We start from the raw sequence: 17,760 nt of genomic DNA, 5'->3' as shown, positions 1-17,760 counted from the left end.
GAATACGGCCCAAAGCCTTATGCGCTCCTGCGCCGTCGTGCATGTATGTACATACATGTATCTATGCTTAAATCAGCTTAAATGACCTCTAGAAGGAGTTTACAGTTTACCGCGCATAAGAATTCAACTCCAATGTTGTCAATAGTTATAAAGGTTATGTTAATTACGAATTTGTTGATCCACAATACAGTAAATAATTTCTAACAATATAAATTACACATATATATGGAAATATTGAACTGAAATAAAACCGTATTTTGAATTTAACGGTTACACCATAAATATGAGTATTACACTATAAATCAAGTAGTTATAAAACCACGTTAAAACGTCATATATTTTAGATTTTATACAATAGTTGAAATATGAGTACTCAAAAAGGAAATTCTAATCGATCAAGACCACAGAAATATCAAAACAAAAGTGCTTTTAAAAATGATTTGCATGACAAATCGAATAAAACAAAGCTCATTAATAAAATTGAGGTTACCAATGTGTGTGAAAAATGTAAAAAAATAATTGAATGGAAAATTAAATACAAAAAATACAAACCACTGAAGACCCCATCAAAGTGCCTAAAGTGTGAACAAAAAGCAATAAACAACGCTTATCACAAATTGTGTTTACCTTGTGCTAAACAATTTGAAGTTTGCCCAAAATGTGGTGAGGAAGGTAATATCATTGAAGGAAAGCCAAGTAAAGAAGATGTTATTAAGTTAGATGCAGAGTTACAAAATATTCTTAAAGGATTACCAGAACGAAAGCGTAGAACATTTATACGTTATATAAATCAAAATGGTAATGTTAGTCTTATTTAACATTCAATATACATTTAGAGGATTGTAAAAGTAACATTTTATTTTTCAGCGAAAGATAAAAATAATAAAAAACAAAACAAAGAACAGGGTCAAGAAAGTAAACAAGAAAAAACTTCCACAGATACTGTAACCAGAGAAGATTTGTTATTAAAATTAAAATCGTTGGTTGTTAGTGAAGAGAATGATCACAATAATGGTTTTGATAGTGATAATAATTCAGATTTATAGTCAAGTTTTGTTTTAAATAATATCATACAGAAATTATTTATTGGAAGATTTCTTGTAAATTCATTTTACAAATTGTCTAATTTCAGTACAGGTCTTTTATAATAAAATATTTATATCAGTTTTTCCTACTTTTTGTTTTACAAAATTAATTAGTTAAGTTTCTAAAAAGCGCAGGTAGAAAACACTAGCAGACTAATACTAGTTAATACGTTTGGATCAACTTGGGTAGATCTACCCCCTAGGCATTATGTTTATGATCTACACATTATTGAAAAGCGGTGAGATTTAAATCTATTTCTCTAGACTTGAACGTGTTAACTGTAGTTTGGATGATTAATAGAAAATCAGAATTGCGATAACAAATATCTACGTAAATATGTAAAATATTTGTTTATAAATAGTTTTTACACGTCTAGTCCATGTCGTATTTAACCCCTTCGCGTCCACGCGACACGCATTTCCAAGAAAGGTGGAATGTAAACGTTTAGATAGGACTTCAGTTTTTTCAAATAATTTAAATGAAGCTAAGTATATAAAGTTCTTATGCGAAGACCTATCCGTTTTATTAGAAGACATATCTCTGGTTAGTAAGATAAATTTTTATTTGTCAATATGACGGAGCTCCACTGCAGTTTTGAATTAGCCGCGGCGGTACGGTAACCTGGCCATCACGATCACTGGATTTATCGCCCCTTGACTTTTATCTGTGGGTTCACATTAAATCAAAAGTTTATTCTGAAAACAGTTCAAGTCTTCCCTAATTAAAAGCAAGGATTGTTTTGGCGTTCGAAGAATTAAAAACAGAAAATGCGTTGGAGAGCGTGAACAAAATAAATCTTAAAACTGACATGCGTCATTGTTACTTGTAAATCTACGACATATGGTTTGTATCGAAATTCGTTCAAGTACAACACAGTTAAGTGCTTGCGTACTCAAAGAAAATTCAAAGTTGTTTTTTATCAAAAGAAAGCTTCAAATGAAAAAAATTTAGGATGAAGTTCCGAAGATGAAATTTTGAGGGAGAGGGGGGAGAGGGGAGGGGACTCCAAATATAAAGTGGTATTTTCGGCTTCCTATTAGTTTCCGAGATATTAATTAAAAACTTTCATATAATACATAGAATTTTTTCTATACAGACGTAACTAATACAATCGTCTTCGCTGTAGTAAGCTGATATCGTCAAGTGTCGAATAGCCGTTGACACAGCGGGGATTCCAACCTGATTATCTATAGAGTATCCTATTCAAAACTTTGTAGATACGACTGTTGTAGCGTTGCCGTCCGCCTTCTGGTAAGGGGAATGTTAAGTATATACACTTATTTGATTTATATTTTGCCTCCCTCATAAAAGAGGAGCATCGACGGCACATTGCGCGTGCAGCACACTTCATGTCTGTGCAGTTCCTACTAGAGAAAAGCCGTGGTTAAGCAGTTAAGATTTTGCCTTACTTTTCTACGAATAGAATAAAGCTTTGTATGTTAAATCATAATAAAACCATTCATTCATTCATTCTAACAGGGAAAAGGAAGGGCAAGGGAAACGAGCCTCAAAGTTCAGACAATCTATACTTCGATCGTATAAGAAGATAATCTGAAATTACTGCGCAAAAAATGCGTATGAGACCAGAAATAAGTCAGATCTTTACTTCGGCCGTATAAGAAGATAAATCTCAAATTATCGCACAACGTGCGTATGAGACCAGAATTTTGAAATAAGTTAGATCTATACTTTTTTATAAGAAGATAAATTCCAAGTCGGATTCAGACTTTGATCGTATAGGGAGATAAAAGTCAAATCTATACTTCAATTGTATAGGAAAATAATTTCAATTACCGCATAACACACCGCGTATGAGATCGGAATTTCTAAATAAGTTAGATCCATACTTCAATCGTATAAGAACACCAGCCTCGATTTACCGCGCTAAACACGCGTATAGTCAGATCTATTTTTTTCACAAAAATCGTCGCTTCGACCAGTCAGGTCCCATAAAATCGATCAAGTAGTCAGATCTATACCCCGATCGCACAAGAAAAGACCAGCTTCGATCAATCAAACACACGCGTGTGATCAAAATCCAAAACATCATGGTCCAACATCCCGTGTCAAAGCAAACCACACTTATATCAAGTCAAATCTATACCTCAACCGTGTAAGAGGACCATCCATAACAATACTATAGGCACACGCGTGCAATCAATCTTATAAAAGCTTCAGTTCTATACTTTGAATGTATAAACAGATAAAGGGTCTAGCGGGATATGCATATGAAAAGTGCCCCCAAACGGATTAGTTTGATTTTTGGCTAGATATTACTTCTAGATATGTATATAACTTCCTTCAATTTGTAACCTGAAATATGCATTATTTTTTATATTATTTAACAATTTAAAAAACTAGATATTTAATCGTTGATGTCGTTATTTTCATTTATTATCGGGTGTATTTCATTTTTAGTAAATAAATTCGTCAGAATTTCAGCTGGTTTGGGAATTGTATTGTAAAATTATATCATTTTTACAAAATTACTATGGAAAACGTTTAAATTCCGATGTAGGAATTAAAATAGCGACATCGACGATAAAATATCTTTTATATATGTATATTAAAATTACTACTTCCAACAATTCATATAACTACTTGTGCTGCTGCTACTTACTACCATTACCAATATTACTATTCTGTTTAATATCATCACTATTACTACATACTGCAGCGGTCTTGGCTGAGTGACACCCCGCTGCGCGACATAGGTATACAGCTCATGCAGCTCCCATGTGCTCAATGTGCTACACTGATTTTTAGTTTATTTGCATACGTTCTACCACAACAATCGACTTGAAAAAAATATATGTTACAGATATATGACTAATACATATATGTACAAAATATGTTTGTGGTGCCCAAACGATAAAGCATTTAAAAAAATTATTAAAATAAACATTACTTTTTTTCAAACATTTACAATAAACAAATTAAGGAAAATAATTTTTTTTTAGATAGATGACAGCCTATGTACAATGTATATTTTTTTTAGAATTTTCGAACCAGTAGTTTTTTAAATAAAAAATATTTTGTAAAATTCTTTATTGTTAAATAACATAAAAAATAATGCTTATTTCAGGTTACAAATTGAAGGAAGTTATATACATATCTAGAAGTAATATCTAGCCAAAAATCAAACTAATCCGTTTGGGGGCACTTTTCATATGCATATCCCGCTAAACCCTTTCAAATTACCGCGCAAAACACGCGTATGCGTCCAGAATTTCGAAATAGATCTATACTTTGTCGGCCTAAGAGAAAATCTCAAGTCGGATTTATACTTCGATCGTATAGGGAGATAAATCTCAATTTGCCGCACAAAACACGCATATGAGACTAGAATTTCGGGATATCAAGGTCAATCTCCCGCGCTGAAACCTCCGAACCGGAAGTCACATTCACCCTCGTAACCCGCGAGAAGCATCTGGATACAGCCTCCCAGAGTATTAATTCCCGCATCATGCGAAACAAGCTCACACCGGAAATTGACGATGCAAGTCAAATCCATACTTTGATCGTAAAGGAAGATAAATCCTAATTCACTGCGCAACACATATGAGACCAGGATTTCAGAATTGCAGGGTCAACTCCTCTGCAGGTCAGATTCAAACCTCAATTATATAAGAAGATACTTCTCAATTAACCTGCGCAAACATACGAATAAGACCAGAATTCCGAAATAAGCTCAATGCTCAATCACATCTACTCTTGACCATATAAGAAGGCAATTCTCATCTAACCGTAGTCAGATCTATAATGAAAAATTTCAAGACAACAGAATTCCTTGTTCACACGTCAAGCTACTACCCTTCGTAGGACAAGAATAGAGAGCGTAACGTGAAAAATGCTTAGAAATTCTTGTACTCAGAACGAGCAACAATGCAAGCATCTCGAACTAGTTCCATTGCGACAGACGGAAAGGCGGCATCAAGAAATAGAAAAAAAAAATTAGAAAATCAGTAAGATTGGAAAAAAATTAACAAGGGAAGACTGTAAATCGGAGGCAATCCACAAGCAACAACTACATAGTCCCAGTTATCCGTTTTCTATTATTACTCACTGCGCGCGAGCGACTTAAACCTGGCGTAGATATACCTGCCTACTGACCCATTTAGATAAACGCATTCCAACAACCCCCATATTGTGAAAACTTTAGTGAATCTAACATCACAGCTACCGCCATTGTCAAGACAACCTGCTAGACCAACCTACTCCACAACAGTGACCACGTACCTGCCATCGAGCACGTGGCCTGCAACAGCATGCAGTATCCTGACACCTTAACATAATTTCCTGGCGCCATATATTTGCCAAAACGTTTAGAAGGGTTGTTGACACAATTAATCGATTACATCATTGTTCCTTAAATTCTGAAAATTCTAAAAATACTAAAAAATCGAGACTTAAGCATTAAGCATTAATGGATAATATAAAACATAATATAATAATCTATCTTACTTTCACGTTCCTTGATGAATTAACGCCCTAAGGGAAACACAAATATACCTCAATCACATTTAATATCTAGTTGATTAACAGTTATTATACCATATTCCTGCGTAAACAAAAGAATAACAGACCAGATTGAGCTAAATTTCTTGCCAAGCAGAGCATCCCTTAATAAATAACCTAAACAGTTAGGGGTTGGATTGCAGTTTCCCGGGTAATTGATCTCGACTATTTTATCGGATAAATCAAGGTCGGAGAAGACGATAATAAGTGTCCCGAGGTCGATATCACGTGGCGTTTTTTGCTGATTTTCAGCTGCTTTCAGCGTAGTAGGTTAATTTAGGAACGAATGCGAAAGTTTCATTTAAATTGTTTTCAAATTTTTCATCATTAACGTGGCTTCCAATTCAAATGTTTATTAATTATTCCATTTCAATCATTTTCATTTGTTGTTTAGAATGCTTAGAATTTCATTTTTTACATTATGATACGCGATAAGAGATTAGATTCCGCATTCATTTTAAACAACGACTAAAAATGTTCTACCAGTTCAATTTTTTTATTGTGCTATGCCAACGGGGTGCCGAGCCGTTCGTTCGCGACCTACGTCAGGCCCGGTTTTCATAGCCGACATTGCAATCCCTGAGCCCGCGCGCTGTACGCGCTCGGATTGGTCGGTGTTTTTTGTTAATAACTAGAAAAACAAGCCTTAACCAGCATTTTGGAAAAGGAAAAAGTTGTTTAGAATCACCTTAGCAATCATCCCTCCTCGGCTGTAAAGGTACTCGCGTGACACACTGTATATCCGCGATGATCCCACTTGCAAAAATTTATGAAATTTGTTGTTTATTAACCATTTAAATTTGGTCAATATTTTTTCGGTTTATGGTTATTAGCTAAGCAACAGAAACCCAAAATCACCTTACACTATCCTACAAATACTACAGGTTCCACTAAAAAGTGTGAAATAAAATAATTTTTAACAAAAAACAAATCCGACTTCTAAATGCACTAAAAAGTGTCAAATAATTTCTATTTCATTTATACCAATATTCCGTAGCTATTAATAATATCTACTTAATCGTTAAATAGGATACCAAATACATTTCAAAGTTTTCGGATGCGGCGCAAAATTATAAACTTTTCTTCTACTAGGAAGATCCTAATTCAGCCGTCGGCAACATATAACAAATGACCCATTTGATAATTTCAAGTAAACAACATTCAACGGGAATCAACATACCCATTGCGGATTAACTACACTGCAGTTCACGAGAGACCATACTTAATTCGCGCAGCTCAGTTCGTTCGGGGACATTTTTAATAACGTGTGTGATATCATTTTTTCTTTGAAAAATAATAGAAATTTCGTTGTATCGTGTATCTTTACCATATCGTCATCGTGTATCAGTTATCGTACGTCATATATTTCGGTCCACCATTTAAATGATCGCAAAGTAAAAAGCAAGCTGAAGAGAGGAATGACACACGTTATTAAAAATGTCCCTAGACCTAGTGTGCTGCCACAGCCGACTCTAGTACTAGCCATGCTGAACAACGTGGCAACACCGCTCACGTGACAATCGAGAGTCCTATTTTCAAAAACAGAGTCCTGTGCTCGGAATTGTAATTAACGTCTTTTTTAATTAAAAGCTGTAGTAATATACACTATTTTGTGTTAATTATGTATAAACAATATATAAACGTTGCAACTATGGCAAATAGAAATGATGTGGTAGTATAAAATTGTTATAAATGTGATATATATTTTGTATACTCTCAAACTAGTTTGGTGTTGTGAAGCATGATATTTGAAATATTTACAGTGGTTTCAAGAAAATTTAGGTATGAAGCAAAATGAAACCATCTTTGGATCAAATTGAAACATTTAAGAATTGATGAACGTGTATATAAGTTAATAAAAACCTTGAAACAAGCGAAATTATTGGAACGAAACCAAAGAGGTTATGTGAAGTCCAGAGAGTAGTCGGGAGTCTGACGACGTTGATTGGCTAAGAGTCCGGGAGTCCGGGAGGCAGATAGAGTAGGGTAGGTGTTGATATATTCAGACCTGACTCCCGCGGTGTTGCCATTTTTATTTCAGCACGGCTAGTACTAGAGTCGGCTGTGGAGCTGCGCGAGTTAAGTGTGGTCTCTCGAGAATTGCAGTTGTAGCGTGCCCGTCGCGGTAGATAGGGATATTTAGGATTAGGAACAGGTGTAACAACCCGTGGAGCGCGGAAGCGCTTCGCTCTCAAGGCGCGGATGTGGAAAGTAATAAAACTATTAACGATTCAATTTACTGGTCTTTAATATTTTGAAGTTCAATTCTAAACAGATCTTATGCCTTAAGAATTTACTGAGCGAGAACGATCAAGCGACAAAATCATTCTGCACGTTCTACGTTTGGCGGAGTAGATCTTCGCGCGTTGTCGGTCGATGCCCCTTCCTTGGTGGATCCTGGATCCTCCCTCAGGATCATCCCTCGTCCAATGGTGGAGGAGTTCACTCCGTCCTGTGTGGGCCTCTTCTCCTGGCCATGGTCCACCCTCAGGCGCGTGGAAGTGGAGGCGCTGCGCCAAGACGCTAGAACGTTGCAGCGCACATGTGCTACGAGAAAGCGTGGGACCCAGAGAAATTAGGAAACGACAAGACCTTGTATTGTAAGCGTCTACTAAGTTGAGACGCGAGGTGTGAAACGCTCCGCCTAATCCTCACCTCGAACCCTCGTCTAGTAGTAGTAGTAGTAGTTTCTACTAGTAGTTGTAACCTAGAGAGCGAATAGCGAGAATGCGTGTGGGTCAACTGTATAAGTGTGCGTGTCTAAGTCTGGCCCATCTAGCTCCGACCAATCAGACCCAATTCCTTAGGAGTCTCAACTTAGCAGACGCGTACAGTACTTGCCAAAGCAACTCTTGAGGAAATTTACGACCCTCTGAGAGTGCATGAAAAGACAGGATATCGAGAAAGACTTCGTAGCTTTTAAGGACCGTTCATGACTTGGTCGAAAACAACGAATTGGCTATGGTCTATCATAAATTAGTCTTTTAAGAACTTTCGAAGTGAAACTATTCCATTCTCTGGATTTCCGGCCTTCTCTCAGCTCGATCACCCACAGGTATGTAACGTGAACCGTTATCACGTGAATATGTTTAGAGTGGTGTGGCGACACTGCCATGGGAATATTTATCGATAGTCTATTGTATCGATATGTCTTGAATGTTCTTCGAGGACCTTTGTATCGATGGTCATAAATTAAGAGCGAAATTCGAACATCGTCTGTGCGTACGTTTATATAAATAGACAAAGAGGAAATTGTAAACCCCTCGACGTGGGTGATCGAGCTGAGAGAAGGCCGGAAATCCAGAGAATGGAATAGTTTCACTTGGAAAATTACTAAAAACTAATTTATAATAGACCATAGCTAATTCGTTGTTTTCGACCAAGTCACGAACGGTCCTTAAGGGTTACGAAGTCTTTTTCGATATCCTGTCTTTTCATGCACTCTAAGAGGGTCGTAAATTTCCTCAAGAGTTGCTTTGGCAAGTACAAGGTCTTGTCGTTTCCTAATTTCTCTGGGTCCCACGCTTTCTCTTAGCACATGTGCGCTGCAACGTTCTAGCGTCTTGGCGGAGCGCCTCCACTTCCACGCGCTTGAGGGTGGACCACAGCCAGGAGAAGGGGCCCACACGAGACGGGGTGGACTCCTCCACCATTGGACGAGGGATGATCCTGAGGGAGGATCCAGGATCCACCAAGGAAGGGGCATCGACCGACAACGCGCGAAGATCTCCTCCGCCAAGCGCAGAATTGTCAGAATGATTTTGTCACTCGTTACGGACAAGTCGTTTTCGCACAGAAAGTTCTAAGCCTTGTTAACACAAAGTCAAAGTTCTGTTTTAAATTGAATTCAAAATATTAAAGTACTCAAAACAATAATAACAGTTTACTATTTTGTATATCCGCGCCTTGAGAGCAGAGCGCCTCTGCGCTCCACGGACTGTCACACCTGCACCTAAATCCCCGAATATCCCTATTTTCCGCGACGGACACGCAACATATTTGGTGACAGCGGTGGGATATTTTAAAAGGGAATAGTTCAAAGTGGGGACAAACATTTAAAAGGTGACAGTTTAAAAGGTGATAATTCTGTGAAAACCAATTTAAAACAGTGAAATAACTGAATAGTTAAGTAAAGTGATTGTGACAAACTTATGTACACTTAAATTACTTTATCAACTCGCGGGTGTGTATTAAACGGTCAATTAAACATTCTACAAACTATTTTATTGAACTGTTATATATTTAATAAGTGGACAAAGTTTAGTGCAACTTCTCCCTCTTGGGTTTTGGCACGGTTTCCCCAAGAGCGAAGGGTAAATACCGGAGACAGGTGATTTCGGCTGCCGTGCAAGCCATCCACCGAAATCACGCGCACCTCGTCCACGTCATCGTTGCATCATTCCTGGAGCATAAGAGAGGATAAAATAAAATCCCGGGACCTGATCGGACTGTTCACGGAGCTGAGGCCTACCTGATGCAGCTGATTGCGGACAAATTTTACTGGAGTACCTGCTGTCGAATTTGGGGACCATCGAGCAGGAGACGGGACAGAGCCATACACCTGTGAAAGAAGCAACAAGTTAAACGAGAAACGTTAAGTGACTTCTTGCGGATTATAAATTTGTCGTGCAACAAAACTGTAAGTCTAGAATATTAGCAAATAGACTATAGAATATTAGTTGTAACCGTTAGTCCTAATTCGATAAGATGCCGCCGTTTTCAACGAAACTAGTAAGGGCCAGAAGGAGGAAGGGTCGCAAAAATAGTCTGCGTGGTGATAGCGTCATATTTGTGGAGGAAAGTTCAATAGAATCTCCTAGTAGAGGACCTTCTTCCTCAATTGGAAGATTTGAACCCCGATTACAAGAGTCATCTCTTGTACCTGCCCAGTCCACGATGCAGAGTTGGGGTGAGCCGGGCGGTGTATCTGTTCCTTCTAGTAGCACGGCAAATAACACGCTAATGATTCCACCTAGGCCATTACCTTCTAATGTTTTGAATTCCTCTTCGGATGCGAATGAACATCAGACAAATACCTTAAATTTAGAGTCATTACAACCTTCCAAGGACAGTATGACTAGGGACGCGGTCACGTCATCGCCTAAACTTTCAAAAACCTTTACGGGCACCCAATACGATGTAGTAAAAAGTTTTATTCCTCATTTTGATGGAAAGCCGTCCCAGGTAAACCATTTTATTGCCCAATGTAGGCTTGCCGACACCTTAGCAAAAACCGAGGACAAAACACTTTTGCTCGCTATAATTCGGAATCGAATGCAACACCGGGTTTACAGGGGTATAATGGGTGATGACGAACCGGAAACTGTGGAGGAATTGATAGCCCTGATTAAATCCACGTTCGCCCAAAGTTTTAATCTAAATGATACTCAAAATGAGTTGAAGACCGTACGCCGTCGTGAAAGCGAATCGATCGAGGAATACGGGTTCCGAGTAAACGATATTTTAGATCGTGGGGTACAGGGGGCGAAAGAAGATTTGCGTTCAGAGGAATTTGGGGGCATTAAAAAATTACTTATGACGAGCGCGGTGGCAGGATTTTTAGGGGGACTGGGAAACGATATTTACGAAAGGTGTGTCAAAAATAAACGAAAGAAGCTCTCCTATAAATTTAGAAAAAGCAAACGAGTGAAATGTTTGAGATGATAATTTGCTGAAATGCAAGCTCGAATAGCCCCAGGGTTTCGAATGATTCCCCGCGCTTTATACATCTCTCTGTTTACAAACGGTGTATAAATGAAAGATCGCTTCAGATGGGTCGTCGCTGTTTGACGCGCGATGCTGTTCCTTTTTTTTTGTCTGTCTGTGCGTTTAGCTTCGCTAAACAAGTTAAATGGTTAAAAAGCGTCGAAAAAGCGAATACACACGCGACAAGACAAATCTAACGAGTAAAGGAACGCTCCGCTCCAAGATAAAAATGGTTGTTTACAATCAATACAGCGTTTCGGTACCCCTGATCGTAATTTGAAACTGTGTAACAAAAGAGAGGAAAGCGAATGGTGAAGGAACTTCAAGCCTCCGTGGCGTGGCTAGAACTTGTGATAAAAGTATGTTTGCAGCAATTATGCATGCTCCCGTTAAAACAGCATTTCAATGTCTCGCATGGCTTTAAGTCCTAGGAGGCTTCAACATTTAGAATACATCCGGATAGATTCAATATTTCTGAAATATATTGTTACCTTGTGTGTTGGTAAAGTTGTAGTTCCACCGAAGTCGAGTAGTTGACCTTAAATTATCAGGGATATTCTTCATAGGGCACACCGTAGTTTTATTAATTATCTCAAGCACTATTGCACAAAGACGGATTGGGACGATTGGATACGTTTTTGCATTTTCTCTTATAATACTTCTGTACATGAGAACACTGGTTTACCCCTCATGAATTGGTTTTTGGTGTTAAAGCCAACGTACCTTCTAAATTTGCCAAGGGGCAAACGCCTCGAACCTTTGCACAGCATTTTAATGAGCTTTTTACTAAAATTACCACCACACAGACTATGGCTGCACGAAATCTGAAAAAAACAAAACAGAAAAACAAGGGTTACTACGATCAAAGATTAAACCCATGTAAATTTAATGTAGGCGACATGGTATATTTACTTAAAGAGCCTAGAACTTCCGAATTTGATTGCGACTGGCTGGGTCCGTATAAAATAAGTCGAATGTTTGGTGACTTAACAGCGGAATTAAAATTAAAAGGAAATAAATGTAAAATAGTACATACCAATAAATTAAAATTGGCGTGTATTCGGCTGGACGATTCTACCGAAGACTGAATTAAATATATGCGTATCGTTGAATGCCTTGTAAGCTTGTGCTTATGTTCTATTAATATTACGGTTTATGAATAATCCAGAGACTATTGACAATATATGGAGGAATTATTATTTGTTGTACGTTTACGTATACAGATTATGTGTGCGAAGCTACGAACTATTGAATGGACTATTGAAGATTGTACGATGAGTGACATTGAATGAACTACTAAATACAGACTTACTTTCACGTTATTAGGAAGTTATGTTATGAATGAAAAAGCTGTTTTTTTTTGTAAACACCTTTTTGTATAAGGGGGAAGGTGTAACGTGAAACGTTATCACGTGAATATGTTTAGAGTGGTGTGGCGACACTGCCATGGGAATATTTATCGATAGTCTATTGTATCGATATGTCTTGAATGTTCTTCGAGGACCTTTGTATCGATGGTCATAAATTAAGAGCGAAATTCGAACATCGTCTATGCATACCCTTATATAAATAAACAAAGAGTAAATTGTAAACCCCTCGACGTGGGTGATAGAGCTGAAAGAAGGCCGGAAGTCCAGAGAATGGAATAGTTTCACTTGGAAAATTACTAAAAACTAATTTATAATAGACCATAGCTAATTCGTTGTTTTCGACCAAGTCACGAACGGTCCTTAAGGGTTACGAAGTCTTTTTCGATATCCTGTCTTTTCATGCACTCTAAGAGGGTCGTAAATTTCCTCAAGAGTTGCTTTGGCAAGTACAAGATCTTGTCGTTTCCTAATTTCTCTGGGTCCCACGCTTTCTCTTAGCACATGTGCGCTGCAACGTTCTAGCGTCTTGGCGGAGCGCCTCCACTTCCACGCGCTTGAGGGTGGACCACAGCCAGGAGAAGGGGCCCAAACGAGACGGGGTGGACTCCTCCACCATTGGACGAGGGATGATCCTGAGGGAGGATCCAGGATCCACCAAGGAAGGGGCATCGACCGACAACGCGCGAAGATCTCCTCCGCCAAGCGCAGAATTGTCAGAATGATTTTGTCACTCGTTACGGACAAGTCGTTTTCGCACAGAAAGTTCTAAGCCTTGTTAACACAAAGTCAAAGTTCTGTTTTAAATTGAATTCAAAATATTAAAGTACTCAAAACAATAATAACAGTTTACTATTTTGTATATCCGCGCCTTGAGAGCAGAGCGCCTCTGCGCTCCACGGACTGTCACACCTGCACCTAAATCCCCGAATATCCCTATTTTCCGCGACGGACACGCAACATACCTATTCTTTGTTCTAGTTACATAGCAGTGATACCAATGAAATACTAGGAAAAGAATATTCCAAAAAGCATAAACATGGCTTCGCGATACAATCACGGTGTTCAGCGAGTTTTAGCGAAATTAGAAGCATCTATAAATTCAGAAAATTATTACGAGGCACATCAAATGTACAGAACTTTATATTTCAGGTAAGTTAACAATTTTATTAACAAACAGCGTCAAAAAATCCTTCCTGCGCAATCTTGGGTATAAGTGTTTAACCTCTTCTTTCAGATATCTCGGACAGAAAAAATATTCAGAACTTTTGGAATTATTGTATAATGGAGCCACTCTATTATTACAGCACGAACAAGTATGTAATACATTTTTTATTGTCATTATAAATATTAAAAGATATATATTTTTAAAATAATGTCATAGTAATCATTTTGATATTAGATTCAAATTGCTTGTATTAGAACTAGTTCTCGAACGATCTGCAGTCGTACTTTATAAAAATTTTAGAAAAAAATGTTGTGATATTTGTATACAATAATATGAATTTTATGTTTAAATATGGTATAATAATTAATAACGTAAATTGTATGAAATGTATTAGTACGTATAATAATATAACATTTAATATAGTGTATTACATTATTATTAATTACTACAGCATGCTAGTGGAGCTGACCTAGGAATTTTATTTATAAATGTCTTAATACAATCAGGAACAGAACCTTCTCAAATATATTTTGAAAAAATTACAAACTTATTATGTATAATGAGTTCTTCCTCACCTGAAAGAGATATATTTGTACAATCTGCTCTTCGATGGAGTACAAAGGGGACAGAATATAAAACTGGTCATCCAGATTTACATCAAAAGATAGCTCAAGTATTTTGGAGAGGTAATTTATTTTAACAAAAATATATATACAATGGTATCACCATAGTTTATCACAAATGTTTTAGAAAAAAATTACGTAATGGCAAGACAACATTTCATACATAGTAAAGATGGTTCTGGATATGCTGCAATGCTTGTTGAACTTCACGAGCAACGTGGTTATATGAATGAAATAGATCTTTTCATTGCACAGGCAGTTTTACAGTAAGTTTGAGTTTTATAACTGAGTAACATTTAAGGCTTTATATACTCTTACAAAATTTCATTCATATTTGTTTCAGATATCTTTGTTTACAAAATAAAGCAGCTGCAGAAGAAGTTTTCAATTCCTATACTTTGCAACATCCAAAAATAAAGAGGGGTCCACCATATCTTCTTCCACTACTAAATTTTTTATTCTTTTTGTTAAAAATAATTGATAGGTAAGGATAAGTTATTTGTTTACTAATAAGTAAAAATTTAATTTATAAATGTGTACGCATTTTTCAGTGGTAAGCTTACTGTATTTACAGTACTTTGTGAACAATACCAAATATCTTTAAATAGAGATCCATGTTATCGACAGTACTTAGATAAAATAGGACAGTTATTTTTTAATATACCGTCTCCACGACCTCGTAATCAAGGACTATTTGGTTCACTGTTACAATCCTTTTTTAATGGTTTGGAAGATGAAGATTCAGACGATGAACAGAGAAATACAGCTTCAACATCACACACCATACAAGAACTTGATTGATTAAAGGTTATATGTCACTGTACAATGTGATGAAAATGAATAATTAATATTTATATATACGTACATATTTTAATGTCCCACATGTTTTCGACAACTGTGTTGTGCTAATCGGTCAAATTTCTAAATACTGCATTGAAATGAACTTTCACGAATGACCTGTACAGATAAACTAATTTATAAGAAAAATATGTGGGATACATTCATAGAAGAATTTTCTAAAATTGCAAGTTATATAAATAGTTCCAAAAAACCAATTTTATATAGAACAGAAATAACTATGAATGGTAATAATCTTTCATATTTTTCTTTTCATTGTCAAAATTTATTTTGATAATGTATTCGACGCATTTCATTGTATTGAAATGATAAGAAAGAAATCTGAATTGTATATATAAAATTTTATTTCAATGCTACTATGAACTTTAAGGCGAAGTTTGAACGAAATCCTTGTGTTAGTAACAATGTATATATCAGATATTCAAGAGCAAATATGTACTTGGATATTACTATTAAATTGAATTTTTGTTTTATGTAAACTTATTTTTGTGACAAATAATTGTGACGTATATACTTATAGCTGCAAAGAATGAATAGTTAATGAATAATATTATTTCTTGCTAAATTATGCTAAAGTAAAGTGAAATATCAATCAATAGATATGTTTGTATTAATGTAGCCATTTATAGATAAATATTTTACCTGTTACTATGATTTAAATAGAGTGAATATAGCAACTGTTGTAGCAACCGATAAAATATTTATTTATTAATAATTATCGAAGTTTTAGTGGGTTATTTATTCAATTAAAAAAAATAAAATGGCCATGATTGTATCATACAACACTAGTGTATTAATAAAGGATAATGTATGATTAAGAAGTATTGTATGAAAGAAGCTTTAAGAAACATGATTAGAAGTACAGATTTATAGTAACTATATACATATGCAAACATTTATGTATGTATGTGTATTGTTATAAAAGTATATACGTAACTAACAAAATACAATTTAAGATGTTCAATATACTTATTATCTAATCCTTTGAACGTTTTAGGTAATTTATATAAATTAAATTACCTTTGTTCCTAATTTTGTAACATTTTGACCTTCTTTTGAGGTTTACTTTAAGTTTTGATTATAAAGGTACGTGTACATATTATAGGATAATATTGTATAATAGAATTAGCATTATTATATTAGTTTAATAAAACGTATTGATTATACTACTTGCATAGGGACAAAGGTTTTGAAATAAAACGTATGAGTCGTTGCATAATTGAAGAGCTCAGAGCAAGAAATGGATACTTCGATTTTCAGTTGACTAGATAAAATTGAAATTCGATGCAAGAAAGGATACAACGCGATACTCTTGTGACTGTTGCTGCGACTGATTTTGATGTTTTTGACTGTTTTTTACCTCAAACAACTAAGCTCTTCAATTATTGTCACGTAAACTAAGTTCACGCTTTTCGTTAAATATTATCAAAATCATTGTTTGTGGTAAACGTTTGCCTATTTTGTTTGTCAACAATAGATTGTTACTAGTGTTACGGTATTTGTCAGAGTTGCACAAAAAAAATTCGAACGCGCTAAACGTGGCCGTTTAGCTGCAGGTTTCGCTATCGATTAACACATTTATATAGTTTTATTTATTTACCGGATTTAAATCGGTTTCGATGCAAGTATTAACTCTTATAATATCGTTGAAAGGGTAGAAAAACGTAACACAATAATTAGCTGGTAGAGACTGACGTTTATGGGCTATTCCATGCAGAGTGATCACAGTTTTGATGGCATGGTCTTGAATCTTTATTGAACTTTGTAGGCTTGTAGAACCCGATATACGAACTAAAAATTGATACTCTGTTCCTCGATATTGTTTAAACTTTTTGATAAGAAATGATCCCAAACCCGGAAAATTATGAAACTTTGTATATACGTAGAGGATATCCCTCTGATTAAAATTCAATTGTTTTTGCTGTCTGTTTTCAGTCTAAAGGGAAAAAAATTGACCTTAAAATTTTGACCGGTTTTATTTTCTTTTTCTCCAAAACCGTTACAGATATTGGCTGTAGTTCCGAATACAACCGGTCGCCGATCAAGATGAAATTTGGAGGGTTGGTTGGGAGCAGGTAGACGACTCCAAATATAAAGTGGGATCTTCGACTTCCTATTAGTTTCCGAGATATTAATTAAAAATGTTCGTACAATACATAGAATTTTTCCTATACAGACGGAACTAACACTGCCGTCTTCGCTGTAGCAACCGTCATCGTGGTGTCGAATAGCCGTTCACACCATAGCAATATCTTCCGTTTCTATAGGGTGTACCATGTAAAATCCATTTTTTTAGTTACATTACGTTATGTTTTATATTGTATTATTAATTCTCAAGGAATTAAACACATTTGATTTATACGTAGGTTAGGTTAGGCGAGATAAATTTCCGGCCGCCGGAAGGCGGCCGGCAACGCTACAGCAATCGTCGTAT

The 17,760-nt window shown here is 36.1% G+C and overlaps 2 protein-coding genes and 2 long non-coding RNA genes across 4 annotated transcripts; 2 read left to right on the top strand and 2 right to left on the bottom strand.

Annotated features, from left to right (window-relative positions):
* Window positions 1-365: 365 nt before the first annotated feature.
* Window positions 366-2,051, top strand: LOC117609765 (uncharacterized protein C9orf85 homolog). The gene is made up of 2 exons (XM_034336431.2): window positions 366-798; window positions 868-2,051. Exons 1-2 carry the CDS (start codon window positions 366-368, stop codon window positions 1,044-1,046), a joined length of 612 nt encoding a protein of 203 aa, XP_034192322.1. The 3' UTR covers window positions 1,047-2,051.
* A 7,755-nt stretch (window positions 2,052-9,806) lies between these two features.
* LOC143305478 (uncharacterized) lies at window positions 9,807-11,181 on the bottom strand. The gene is made up of 2 exons (XR_013062448.1): window positions 10,076-11,181; window positions 9,807-10,006 (listed from the first exon to the last, which is right to left on the bottom strand). It is a non-coding gene; the product is annotated as an uncharacterized LOC143305478 (long non-coding RNA).
* Window positions 11,182-11,325: 144 nt separating this feature from the next.
* LOC143305477 (uncharacterized) lies at window positions 11,326-12,942 on the bottom strand. Its single transcript, XR_013062447.1, has 3 exons — window positions 12,347-12,942; window positions 12,223-12,260; window positions 11,326-12,134 (listed from the first exon to the last, which is right to left on the bottom strand). It is a non-coding gene; the product is annotated as an uncharacterized LOC143305477 (long non-coding RNA).
* A 728-nt stretch (window positions 12,943-13,670) lies between these two features.
* LOC117609758 (Golgi to ER traffic protein 4 homolog) lies at window positions 13,671-16,271 on the top strand. Its single transcript, XM_034336409.2, has 6 exons — window positions 13,671-13,829; window positions 13,915-13,993; window positions 14,297-14,531; window positions 14,596-14,734; window positions 14,812-14,952; window positions 15,020-16,271. Exons 1-6 carry the CDS (start codon window positions 13,717-13,719, stop codon window positions 15,267-15,269), a joined length of 957 nt encoding a protein of 318 aa, XP_034192300.1. The 5' UTR covers window positions 13,671-13,716; the 3' UTR covers window positions 15,270-16,271.
* Window positions 16,272-17,760: the final 1,489 nt, after the last annotated feature.

Source organism: Osmia lignaria, chromosome 7, assembly GCF_051020975.1.
Source record: "Osmia lignaria lignaria isolate PbOS001 chromosome 7, iyOsmLign1, whole genome shotgun sequence".
Lineage (NCBI taxonomy): Eukaryota > Metazoa > Arthropoda > Insecta > Hymenoptera > Megachilidae > Osmia > Osmia lignaria.
Note: the sequence above shows the minus strand (reverse complement) of the source record. Positions and strands in the feature narration are given on the sequence as shown.